This window comes from Leopardus geoffroyi, chromosome A3 (genome assembly GCF_018350155.1).
Source record: "Leopardus geoffroyi isolate Oge1 chromosome A3, O.geoffroyi_Oge1_pat1.0, whole genome shotgun sequence".
In the NCBI taxonomy this organism is placed as follows: Eukaryota; Metazoa; Chordata; class Mammalia; order Carnivora; family Felidae; genus Leopardus; species Leopardus geoffroyi.
In genome coordinates this window covers 138,128,113-138,141,421 of record NC_059336.1, presented here as the reverse complement: position 1 = coordinate 138,141,421, position 13,309 = coordinate 138,128,113, and the positions used below count along the sequence as shown (strand labels likewise).

At 48.3% G+C, this 13,309-nt stretch overlaps 1 protein-coding gene across 7 annotated transcripts in view; it reads left to right on the top strand.

Annotated features, from left to right (window-relative positions):
• The window catches only part of DCDC2C (doublecortin domain containing 2C), an 84,921-nt gene that overhangs the window by 49,433 nt on the left and 22,179 nt on the right, over positions 1-13,309 (top strand). For 6 of the 7 annotated variants that reach the window (XM_045447832.1, XM_045447836.1, XM_045447834.1 and 3 more), the window contains one exon: positions 815-883. In XM_045447832.1, coding sequence (XP_045303788.1) covers positions 815-883 — 69 coding nt within the window. Of the gene's footprint in view, positions 1-814; positions 884-2,935; positions 2,978-13,309 lie in introns of all 7 variants that reach the window. The other variant, XM_045447837.1, reaches the window with a different exon arrangement.

Sequence of the window (13,309 nt, the reverse complement as noted above, 5' to 3'; positions counted from 1 at the left end):
CAGTGTCACCCGCCTACTCCGACTGGTATAGGCGTATAACGGAAGTAGCCCCTGGGGGGCCCTTTCTCTCTGTGCCACAGAACCACATGGTTTTCCCCGAGTCGAGAGGTTCCAGGGTGCCAGTTAAAGACAGCTCACTGCCTCTTGCAAACAAGTCACAAAAACTGGGAAGTAATACACAAGGATGTGAGCACACACCGCTGGGTGAGGAGTTGTGGCGGGTGTCTTGAACACAGGGAACGAGGGCGGCGGTTGTGGTCCCCAGGGGCACACAGAGGCTCACACAGGCATTTACTACCTGCTGACCGGTGGCATCAGGAGGGCAATCCACTCCTTTTATTATTATTTTAATATTTATTTAGTTGCGAGAGAGAGAGAGAGTGAGCGAGCAGGGGAGGGGCAGAGAGGGAGGGGCAGAGAGGGAGGGAGACCCAGAATCCGAAGCAGGCTCCAGGTTCCGAGCTGTCAGCACAGAGCCCAATGCAGGGCTCGAACCCACGAACCACGAGATCACAACCTGAGCCGAAGTCGGACACTCAACCGACTGAGCCCCCCAGGTGCCCGCATTCCGCTCCTTTTCACACAAGAGGGTTTCAGGTGTTTCTCCTTAGAGATCTCTCCAGCGATTGTACTAAACAGGTTAGCATTTCGTAAGTGGAGCAACAGGTAAAAAATTCAGGGCAGACACAGAGTGGGGTTTGAAGCAACCACTGCTTCACAGAGTTGCTCTGTTTCACTGCCATTTGCTCCTTTCACGGGGCTTGACGTGGGCTGACCGCCACTGAACCTGACACGGGCTCTGTTTTCCCTCCAGACGCCGGCCGAGATAGTCACGGAAGACGAAGAGATACACGATAACCCCTCTGATTTCGAAAGCATCAAGGTGAGCTGATTCTGTTTTTATTTTGCATGGAATGGCCTGGGTCCACGGACCCCCTTCTCCTTTTAACGTGCTGGGCGGAGCCCACGTTTGGTGCAGAAAGAACCGTAGAGCCCAGTTGGTTCCAGGATACAAATCGGCGTGGAGTTAGACACATAGCATGTTTTCCAGCCGGGCTGTACCTTAGATCAGGTCTCTGGGGGCCAGAAATGACGTGAGTAATTTTAATGGCTTTTGTGCTCGCCCTGGTTACCTTTACTGTGCTTCGGGTTGCAGACTGAACAACTGTTTTCCCAACAAATTTCAAGGTACGTATTGAGAGGGCAGAATCAGGAGGTGGATAGCAGCAGGTGCGTGGGTGTGTAGGTGTCCGTGGACAGCACGGACATTGTGCTTTGTGAGTCGTTGGTGTTGCGTAAATAGCTCGTCTCGTTGGGGAAGCAGGGGCGCGGGCAGCTTACACTCCATAGGTGGCAGCATGAGCTTGCCCAGGAAAATTCTGGCTGCGTGGCTTCCGTGTCTGCTCTTTCCTCCACCAGCTGCTGGAGGGGTACCGTCGATGCGGGAAGCACGTTCCCGTGGTGACTCGTCTGTGAGATTATGTGACTCGTCTACAGGAAACGTGTGTGTCGGGCAAACAAAATTTCCTTTTATCTTGATTTTTTAATTGAAGAATAAATGGCAGGTAAAGCTAATTAACATACCCACCACCACAGAGAGTTACCATTCCCTTCCTCCCTTCCTCCCTTCCTCCCTTCCTCCCTCCTTCTCTCTCTCTCTCTCTCTCTTTCTTTCTTTCTCTCTCTCTCTCTTTTTCTTTCGTGGTGAGAACATGTAAGGCAAAATTGACTTTAAATACACAATTCATGTAGGTAAGAAATATATTTTTGGGAATTTGTTGTCAAAATTCTATCTCTAGATTTTTTTTTTTTTTCAAGCTGGTTTCTTGTTTTAAAGTTTTTGGTCCCAGGCAGGAGGTTGCATGATAAGTCTGGGGTGTCAAGTCTGAGTCTATTCTGCTGCCGAAGCTTCCAGAACTGTAAATAAACTTGAGGATGCAACGGCCTGGTGAGCCATCCCTTTCCACTCTTCAATGTGCCCGGCGGCCTCCTGGCTCCCACATTTAAGGACAGGGGGAAGTGACCCCAGGGGGCCACTGGGAGGGGGCTGGAGCTACTGGGAGTTGTCTCCTGTCTCTTGCCCACCCTGGAAAGGGCATTTGTGGAAAAGGAAGTCTGGGGTTTTCAACATCAGTGGAATTTATGATCTAAAACAGCCAGCCAAAGGGAACACTCTTTCAAGCAATTCACTTTTTCTTCCTTACGTTCTTAAATATTTTTGATTTGGAGGCGGTTTTCAGTGAAAGTATGTAGTCTGTATCTACATGAATCAGGAAGACTTTGAAATGAGGAGGAAAGAGAGTATTTCGTTGCTTCGGGGACAAGAGCGTAAGACTGTGTTCTGAGAGTCGGCGCAATGTCTGTCCCCGAGCGTTAGGTGAAGGGTCACGCGGATCACCTGCTTGCACCGGGGCAGTAGTGGAGAGCGGTGCTCGTGTGTCAGTTATGGAATAACCGAACGCCATATGTTAATAGAAAGAGGACACAGGCATCGCGGTGACGCTGAGTTTGTGCTAGAACTTGAACGCCTGTGTGGACCAGCCACTGACCTTGGTCAGCCACACCTTGTTGACTCGTTATGTAGATCTCCTTTGGCCTCTGGGAGTGTTTCGTGTGCATTAGTAACTTGACATCAGTCAGCAGATTTAATTTCTTAGAGTGAATCAAGTGTCTTTCTTTTTTTAAAAATTTTTTTAAAGTTTATTTATTTTTGAGAGAGAGAGAGAGAGAGACAGAGTGGGAGCAGGGGAGGGGCAGAGAGAGAGGGAGACACAGAATCCGAAGCAGGCTCCAGGCTCTGAGCTGCCGGCACAGAGCCGGATGTGGGGCTCAAACCCACAGACTGCGGGATCATGACCCGAGCTGAAGGCAGACACTTAACTGACTGAGCCACCCAGGTGCCCCGAAGTTGATTACTATATTTTTTTAATAATAGGAAAAAGAAGATGAAGGGTCTTATGGAGATAATGGAAGAAAAGTTTGTACCCACAAATTCAGTACTTTTTGTGTTTTGTATTCCGAGGACAGACCTAACAAGATAATCAGTGGATTCCCAAATGTTGCCGGGTGCTTTCTAAGGAATAGAACTTCTATGCCGCTGCCCTACACCGTAGCTGTTTCCACAGATAGAAAGCAAACTCAGGAAACGAGAGGTCATTAAGGCATTTCGGAGAGTGGGACAGAACCGCCCTGATGGCAGATGGGAGACAGGAGAGTAAAGACTCCTTCGTGGAAGGGGAAAAAAGAGTCATGCATTAGGGAACACCCTCGATCCCCTCGGAAGTCAGCTGCGAGCAGGCACCTGCTGACCCTCACCTGGGCTTTCCGGGGAGCTCTAAAACCTGCACCTTCAGGCCGTGACCTGGCCACGAGGCCAAGGACAAATGTGTCAACACGTGGGGGCACGGGAGGAGGACGGGCTCCCCGTAGCCATGAGATTTAGAGCCGCCTGCCTGGACAGCTGGCCCCACGCGGCAGGCAGGGACATCTCCATGTCTACCGTCCTGCCCTCCCTGCCGTGGCTCCGGCCTTCGCACAATCAAGGTCTCACTGTTACTTATAAATGACTGAATGACCGTAATGGTTTTTGTCTGAGTACGCAAGATTCTATTTACTTATACCTTGGTTCACTTAGACTCCTCATCACTCCTTAGAGAACTTGGGCCATAAATACTCGTATTTGGGAATTACCCGATCAAAACCAGCATGTGAAAACCACTTGGGATTTGACATGAGATCCACCTACGGTTGAACGCTCTGTCCATCACTCACCCGTATGTGAGCCTTGGGAAAACCCTGTGGAATCCCAGAGCCTCGGTCTCCTCCTTGGAAGTTTGTCCGATGGTTTATTTCTAGCAAAATCGACCTCCAGGATTAGAGACAGTATATATGAAATATGCTCGATGTTATGAGTTTTATTTATGTTCTCAGAGATAACTGAACTGTAAGAGAATCCTGACAGCACGTGGGAAGAGGCCCACGCGAGCTACGGTCCCGTCTGCGAATGCATCCCTAGTGTACAAATGTGCACACGGCCGTGGGAAAGCGCTGTGTTCTCGTCCGAGCTCTTCCATGAACTTTCGAGGTGCCCCTTGTTCAGAAAGTTTACCTCTCTGCACTTCATTAATTCAATCAACAGTCATTTTACATGTTTATAGGTTTAGTCACCTCAAAAGAATCCATTGAGACCGTGGATTTGAAAGTTCTTGAAAAGTGTAACATAGCTAGGTTTTAAAACGATGTTTTATTTATTTATTTGTTTGTTTATTTATTTATTTACTTATTTATAAACAGTGTGAGCTGGGGGAGGGGCGGAGACAGAGAGAATCTCAAGCAGGCTCCACGCTGTCAGCACAGAGCCTGATGCGGGGCTTAAACCCACGAATTGTGAGATCATGACCTGGACAGAGATTGAGAGTCGGACATCTAACCTGCTGAGCCACTCAGGCACCCCCGATGTTTGTATTGTTTTAAAGAAGTGTTTTTCAGTTGGAAATGAAACACTTTCCTGCTCCCGATCACAACTCTTTTGTTAAAATGAGCGGAATCAATTTCGTTATCTCCAGTTCCGTCCCCAATTCCGTTATCTCAGCAACCAGCCTGTCCACACTTTGCTGGGAAGACGGTAACGGGCGTCCCTGGTGACATCCCTGTGAGCCCAGATAACGTCCTTTAGGTTGTCGTGTCAGGCGGTTGTTTGGAAAGTATATCGTTTGTTTGGTCTGTGTGTTCCTTGCTCTTTGAGTCTGAATGTTTTAGCCAATGGGATGGCAGGCAAGGGCAAACCCTGGACATGTGTCGACCGTGTCTCACGCATAAACTATGTCTGGGGTGCAGTCTCTTTCCCTTAGCCTCAGTTTCCTTCTGTTCCAAGCTGTGCAGCCCATATAAAATAGAACTATGCATGGACTACCTTCTCCGGTGGGCATGGAGTAAGTTATGGCTACTGCTCTCCTCCTTTCTAACCATGATCCCCACCAGAGCCTGAGGTCCTTAGAAGCAGGAGTTTCATTGGATTTATATTTTCATTTTTCTTAGTGCCAGACACACACAGTGCCTTATTCACAGTTGGCATTAATTATATTTTGAAACTGAATTTTCTTCTATGATACCCCATGTTTTAAGATTAAGAATACTTTATCAAATTATAAAACATTCATATTTATTATAGAATTATTAACACACACAGATAAAAACTAGAAAAAACATCGAATTCCTCCGGTTAGCATCTGTTTTCACTTTTGTGTGTATTCTTAAGGGTGATTTTCCATTAACTTTTTTACATAGTGTATTAAAGAGATCATGACTTTGCTGATGATAAAAAATTATTTTAATTAATACTATGAATCAATATTTAGGATACTTTCAGTGTTTTAAAGTTTTTTTCTCAGTGTACTTGAGAACATTGATTTTATTTATTAGAAATAGATTTAAACATTTCTGAAAAGTTTATTTATTTTGAGAGAGAAAGCAAGCACAAGCAGGGGAGAGACAGAGAGAGAGAGAGAGAGAGAGAGAGGAGAGACGGAGAGAGAATCCCAAGCAGACTCCTCCCTGACAGCACAGAGCCTGTCTCAGGGCTTGATCTCATGAACCATGAGATCATGACCTGAGCCAAAATCAGGAGTTGGACACTTGGGGTGCCTGGGTGGCTCAGTCGGTTAAGTGTCTGACTTTGGCTCAGGTCATGATCTCGTGGTCTGTGAGTTTGAGCCCTGAGTCAGGCTCTGTGCTGACGGCTCAGAGCCTGAAGCCTTGGAGCCTGCTTTGGATTCTGTGTCCGCCCCCCACCTCTTTCTTCCCCTCCCCCATTCATGCTCTGTCTCACTCTGTCTCTCAAAAATAAATAAATGTTAAAAAAAAGATAAAAAAAAAATTAGACACTTAACCGACTGAGCCACCCGGGCGCCCCCTGGATTGAAATATTTTTGATCAGAGATTCCGTTCACATTAAGAAAAACCCCAAACAACCAACCAAACAGCATGTGAGTTGTGCTTAATCGGGGCTCCTCCAGAGCAATGGTACAGGTTTTGCCTTAGGTAGCATCTGTTTTGACCCTTTTATCGCATGCCAGGATCAAAAAAAAAAAAATTCTATTTCTCTTTTACTGGAATAAATTTTCCATTTGATTTCTCATTAGGTTTATTTCATTATGGTGGTGAAAACTTGAGAGGCTTAAGAAAACAGAAGGAATAATTTACCCAGTGATACATTAAAAAATGCAAAATAAAATTTAAGCCATGAATCCAGATGTTGAATTATTCCATCCTCTGTTAGACAGATAATAACTCTCTGAAATGTACCAAAGAACATTTGGAATGCTCTGGTGGTGCATTTGGTGGTTTTGTTTTGGTTTTGCATTTTAGGATATAATACGAACACACAGATCGCTTCTGATTTAGAGGCATCAGGACAGGTTGCCATAGCGACAAGTTCCAGGTGCAGAGTGTGTAAGGGGATGAAATGATAATTGTGACATTTTTTTCTCAAAGGCTTCAAATATCAAGCATAAAGTGTTTGATAAGTGTGCTATGCTATCAGTAAAAAAAAGTGCCTTAAATTTGCTACTTTTTGGCATATGTACTCATCAATTTATAAAATGGTCTATGGCCCTTTAGAGATATATTCTGTGTGTGTGTGTGTGTGTGTGTGTGTGTGTGTTTAAAGTTTATTTATTTATTTTGAGAGAGAAAGAGCATGAGTGGGGGAGGGGCGGAGAGAGAGGAAGACAGAGAATCCCAAGCAGGCTCCAGGCTGTCAGCACAGAGCCTAATGTGGGGCTTGAACTCATGACCGTGAGATCATGACCTGAGCTGAGATCAAGAGTCGGGCGCTTAGCAGACTGAACCACCCAGGCGTCCCCATTGTGTGCGTTTTATGACAATGTTATGTACGACGAGATGAGGGGCAGAGTCCTTTCAAATGCATGGTCCACGCCGCAAAATTGTTGAGCATTCTGTGTTAAATGTGATGGGAAAGCAGCAGGCTCTGTCTGCCTGTGGAGCGTTTATGTTGTAGCCCTTTGGAAAAGCAAGAAAAAAAATGGTATCAAACAACATCTGAATAGAACTTGTGTCTGTTAGTTACTAACTCTTTTCCTTGAGATATATGTAAACTTTGATATCTGTTATTATATATTAAACTGTATATAAAATACGTATATCTGAGTGTCACCTCTTCTGATAAAATCTTAACGTCTATAAACGGAAACATCCAGCCGATGAGTGTCCCCTGAGGATCTGCTATCCCGGCTCCGATCTGGGGATGAAGCGCTCAGAATCATTTTGTCTGGAGACAGATAGCCTGTAGGGTCCTTGCCCTCGGCTGGGATTAGAGCACGTCTCTAAGTGGCGAGGCTTGTGTCTTCCGCACAACGAGGTGCTAACGTGTTCCGGCAGGTTCGTGGCAGTGGAAGAGACAGGGCACTGGTGAGGGAAGTGGTGGGTGGTCAGGTGATGCCTGGCTGTGCAGGTGTGAGCGACTTTGTGGGGTGCCGGTGCGTTTTCCAGCCTGAGCCCCACTCTTGCCCTGTGGCTGGGGGCTGGCCCCTGCTTCTCCCGGAGGAACGCCATCCGTGTGGTGTCACTTCTCATACTTCTGAGCTTACGTCGCTGGCCTGTTGTCAGTTTTTTTCCAATGCCGCGTCTTCGACCCGTTCACCAGTCACCTCTCCCAAGATGCGTTGGAATCGCCCAATCTGGTCATTTCTTAGTGTTTTCTGTTTTTGGCAACTATGCTGGCTATTTTATTTCTTTATTTATTTATTTTGGGAGAGAGAGAGAGTGGGGGAGGGGCAGAGAGAAAGAATCCCAAGCAGGCTCCCCACTGTTGGTGCGAAACCCGATGTGGGGCTCGAACTCACAAACCATGAGATCATGACCTCAGCAGAGACCAAGAGTTGGACGCTCAACCAACTGACCTACCCAGGTGTGCTGCATGCTGGCTATTGAACCATTTTTTTTTTTTTTAACATCTATTTATTATTGAGAGACAGAGTGTGAGCAGGGGAGGGGCAGAGAGAGAGGGAGACACAGAGTCTAAAACCGGCTCCAGGCTCCGAGCTGTCAGCACAGAGCCCAACGTGAGGCTCAAACTCACAAACCGTGAGATCATGACCTGAGCTGAAGTTGGCCACTTAACCAACAGAGCCACCCAGGCGCCCATGTTCAAAAAATTCTTAACTCAATGAGCCTGGGCGTTGTAGGACTAGAATTTGGCCTGAGAGACAGACAGAGAGAGACTTGGCCCTCTTGTCACTTCCCGTCTTCAGTGTTCATGTTGTTGAAAAATTGGAAGTTTCAGAACATGGTACGAATTTGGGTGGAGTCATAAGAAAATGGAAAAACAAAATAAAGAGTGGGTGATTTTCATCCCATAGTTACAGAATAGGAGTTACGTATCATCGATAAATGTGTGCTTATTTTCTTCAAAAGAAAAGGCAAAGATTCGTGTTCTATTTTGTTTTCTGGTTTTCTTGTCCTTATGACCACCCCATCTCATGTTGTGCTTCGAACATTCATTGAGGATCAAGTGTCCAGGGAACTCGGCCACTTCCCCTTACAAGCTCCCTGCCCTACGTGGTCCCCGAGTTTGGGAAACAGTGGCCCTCATGCCAGACAAGGTCAGATAAGAAAAGTGAGTAGTTGACATGTTTCTAGCTATAACATGAGTGACAAACAGGGAGGCCGTTTGAAAAGTAATCATAGTGATGGTTTATATCAACGGACACAAATCATATTTAAATGACTTAACATACTTAAAAAATGCCAGGTTGGGGCGCCTGGGTGGCGCAGTCGGTTAAGTGTCTGACTTCAGCCAGGTCACGATCTCGCGGTCCGTGAGTTCGAGCCCCGCGTCGGGCTCTGGGCTGATGGCTCAGAGCCTGGAGCCTGTTTCCGATTCTGTGTCTCCCTCTCTCTCTGCCCCTCCCCCGTTCATGCTCTGTCTCTCTCTGTCCCAAAAATAAATAAACGTTGAAAAACAAAAAAATGCCAGGCGCAGGGCGTGATGCATTTTCCGTCGCTTGCAGCTCCTGCTGTATTCGCCGTGTAAGGATTTTGCCACAGCCAGTGGATTCGCAAACCCACGACAACGCTTTGTTCTCGTTGTGTGCGTTATCGGTCAGTCCGTAGAGGGTTTTCATTTAATTAACGTTGCCAGAAATGCCAATAAAACCAGGGCATTTTTGATCTCACATTGTCTCTGACTCAGGGTTTTTGTGACAAAATGAAAACCAGCATTGATTCTTTAATTGACTTTTGAAATTCATTGCTTGCCCAGTATCTTTACCGTTTTTTTCCTCTTTATTATCTTCATACCATTTTGTCACTACAGCGAAGTCCTTTATTGCTTCTCTGAGAGACAAGGTTCATATTGATCAGCGCTAGAGTCTCGAAAGCTAAGTGTGAGTCATCGATAATGCTAAGTGGGATATGGCGAATTAAATATTAAGTAATGACATTTTTAGAGAATGACATGGTTCTACAAAAATAAGGCTCGGGTTCCTCTATACGTAGGAGAATCATTTGGATTCGAGCACAAAGGGAAATTTTTCCTTTGAGATAGAGAAGATGCTTTATCTTCAACTCTATGTATATAACGCTCTTCATTAATAAGACGGAAGGTATTGAAGACGTGTTTTCATGTATTCTTCACTGAGACGCTGTTGTTGAATTGATGACAATTTTAGAAACCGCCGTTAGGGACCTGGAGGAGAAGTTGAAATGGCTTCCTTCCTGTCTAGAGAAGGAGGAAGTGGAGGGGGACGGGCAGGTTAGAAGAGGCGAAAAGCCCCAGGGATCTAACGCACAGCTCAGAGACTGCGGCCAGCGACGCGGTCTCGTTCACCCGAGAGGAGATCTTACGTGTTCTCGCCACACGCTCAAAGCCGGTGTCTCTGCGAGGCGATGTGCTCAGTAACTTGACCGTGGTCACCATTGCACAGTGGTACTCCTGAAAAACCACGGTGTCGTCCTTCCTAAGTGTCCACAATTGTTACTTGTCCGTCACACCTCCGCGAGGCTGGGAAAGGACACCAGCAGGTGCAGGCCAGTGTCTTCCATGATGCCTTTCATCTCGGAAACATCCACGCTCGGCTCCTGGGCTGAGGACCCTCCCGATCCCCTCGGGGCCTGCCCGTCCTCGCGCCTCTCCCAGCCCCATGTGAGCGGTGGGTCCCCCCTCCCAGGAAGGTAGGGACAGGGCAGCTTCCCCCAGCTGCTGTCTCTGGCAGGACCGCCCCAGGCCGGTGGGTCCCGGGGTATCTCCGATGTGTCCGTCACCCTTGTCACCGTGCAGGGAAGGGAGGGTCAAGTTCAAGGAGATGCTCAGGTACGTGTCCTGTGTCTCAGCAGCCGGTTCTCGGCTGTTCGCTTATTAGCGTGTTTTCTCATCCACTGGTCGCTGGCAATGCGAGCTGTTACAGAAAATTGATTTTCAGCAGATGGACAAACCTCTTACTTGGAGACATCTCCTGGGACATCTCTTGGGACATAGGTGAGAACAGCACCAGGACTTTGCTTGGGACAAACTCTTAATCAGCAGAGGTACCTCCTGTGGGGTGAGAGCAAGGAATTTAGCAGAACTTTGTGCCCAACTTGTAATGCTTACGTAGCAGAAACGGGCCAGGGAGAGGGTTTTCCTGCGTTAAGTGAGGTGGTCCCCTCGGCTGTGAGCCCAGCCCTGGAGCGAGGGCATCGCGGCCAGTTTCTCCCCTCTCTCCTGCTGGCCTCGGGAGGGCGGCTTTTTATCAAAATGTGCACAAGCCACTGCAGTCACAAAAGGAAAGCTTTTTGTTCATATTTACTTGGTTTTCCACATGAGTTATAGAGATGCTGTCTCTAACTTTGAACGTGTATAAATTATGTTTCATTATGAGAACTTATGTGGTCAACTTACAGTGTGTGGGATGGTACCAAGCAACCTGGAGGTTAGGCTTGTGAAACACAGACGCGGCATAGATATAATGTTCAGACACAGAAAGAGCGTTTCAAATTCCCGTTTCTGCGAAAGCTTAATGAGAAACCTTAATTGACTGCCTCTACCGCACCCCAGGAAGGTGCTTTTAGGTGAATGTGTTACTTAGTTACCCAAAATTGACAGCCGTCTTTTGGAGGAAAAAATATCTCCTCCCATGAGTATGTTGGAGAAAAGAAAATCAGAAGCAGGAAGAGGAAAGGAGCCGGAAAGCCCACGGGCACTTTGAATCGACCGTGACTTTGTTCGGGGGCCTTTTCTCTTGACTCCACACGTCTCCTGTGAACCCGGAAGCTTTTCCCCTAGAGAGAGCCGGGATGAGAAGTGGTAGGTACCTGTAACTCAGAGCCGAGGGCTGCTCTTGAGGTCACACGGAGACGCCGTCCGTGAGGCCGTGTGATGCTGAGTCAGTCAGGTCAAGGCGAGCTCTGGATTTATTCATCATTGTGGCTTGTCTACGCTGGTATCGAGGGAGGAGAATCTGCGGCAATGCAAAAAAAAGTTCTACAACTAAAATTCACATTTTCTGCTTGTAAATAGAATGAGTGGGGGAAAGGCAGGCCTTTTTCTGGAACTTGCGATAAATCAAAAAAGGAAAGTTGTACCTCACGTTGCAATGCCGTAAATTTCACAGATTGGTAAATATCGTGGGCACGGAATGCACATGAGTTTGAACAAACCATGTGTCTATTTGGGGCGGAGTGAAACGCTCCTAAAGGTCCTTTGGTTCCACCCTCTGAATCAGAAGCCCGTGTGAAATTCCCTCAACCTTCTGTGTCGCCACCGTCCCAACGTGTGTCCTGAAGCCCGAGCACCTGCACCTGACCGGTAGGGCTGCGTCAGGCCAGCAGCTGGCTCCGTGCCCGGGCGGTCCGTCCCTGGAACATGCCGGGTCTCTGGGATCCTAACGTCCGAGCAGAAAGCACCCTGGCAATGATTCTTTCCCAGTCCTTTCATGTTACTGGGGAGTAAGTGGAAACATCTCTGCTTCTGTCGATGCCGCGATTCGTGCTGATTTCCCCCCTTGCAGTATGCGTGTCTAAAGCCGATTCCAGATATCCCGGGAGGGCGGGCTCTGCATTCAGAGCCCGTTGAGTTGCACAAGGCTCTGTGCCAAGTTCAGACACAGTGGGACGAGACTTTGTCATCAGACACGAATGGCTGCTCTCCTGCCTCCTGCAGGAAGGCTGCAGGCTGTGGAGACGAAGCCTGCTCTGTGGTCCACGCAGTTTTGCTTCCTCTTCCTCAAGCCCTCGAAGGATCAGGGGGCCCACTTGCGTCTTCTGGGTGACAGGGATCTAGTCGAGAGCTTCATCCGTACGTCCGAGGACTGAGTTTTCTCCTCCTTTCCAAGCGGACTGCTGTCACGGCAGCAGCATCTATCTCAGGCAACCCGTGTGTTTCTAGAAGGGGACCCCTCAGCGGCTTCTGGCAATTTTCAGAATTCTGGGATGGGGGTCAGGTATGGCTCCTCTGGATGCGAGCAAGGTAGGGGTGGCCGTTTGGGCCTGGAGACACGTCTAGGACCGCCTCTTGGTCAGGATCTCGACGTCGCCTGTAGGTCAGACCGCTGCTTCAAGCCCCAGAGGAAGAGACGTCCCCTTCTTTCCTAAATGAGCCCATCCCCCAACCTTCTCCCCAATCCCTCCACTTGCGAGGGCCGCCGCGCTACAATTTCTGTCTGCCTTGCCTGTGTCGTTGATCTCTCCCTTGCGCGTGCGTGTCTGTCCTGCTCTCCAGTCAGCAGAGGTGTCTGCTTTGAGAGGTCGTCCTGGCCGTCGGGCACGGACTGACGTGGATCGCTCTGTGTGAAGTCTGCTGCGGCTGCTTCCGTGTTGGGCGTGCCACACCAATGGTCCACACGAAATCCTTCCGCTTTCTCCCTCTGGCTCCTTGGCGGCCCCTTGAGGCACGGCCGCCACCCCGGTCCCCCATAGCTGCCCATCTGCGATGGGTGGATTCGACGATCTTTTCTCACCTGCTCTGTCCTTTGATTTTGATTTTGACCCTGCCCATCAACCCCTGGGTCATCAAAAGCCTCCGTTCCATTGCATGGCCTGACACTCTCCCGTCCTTATCAGCCTGTTGGCTTCTCCGTCTTGGCCCACCCCCGAGCGAGACCTCACGTTCTGTCCTTGTAGCCCTCCTCTCTGCTGCTCCCCTCGCGGGGAGTTTACCCTGATGGCCGAGATCATTTCAGTTGTGCTGACCTCCCCCCCCACCCTGTCCCCCTGCTGTTTCCAAATGCCATTTTGGTCCCTTGTCCTTAATGGAACCTTGGATGACCTCAATTCTTCTAGGCCCTCAGAGCACATAGCATGTTGTGATTTTTCA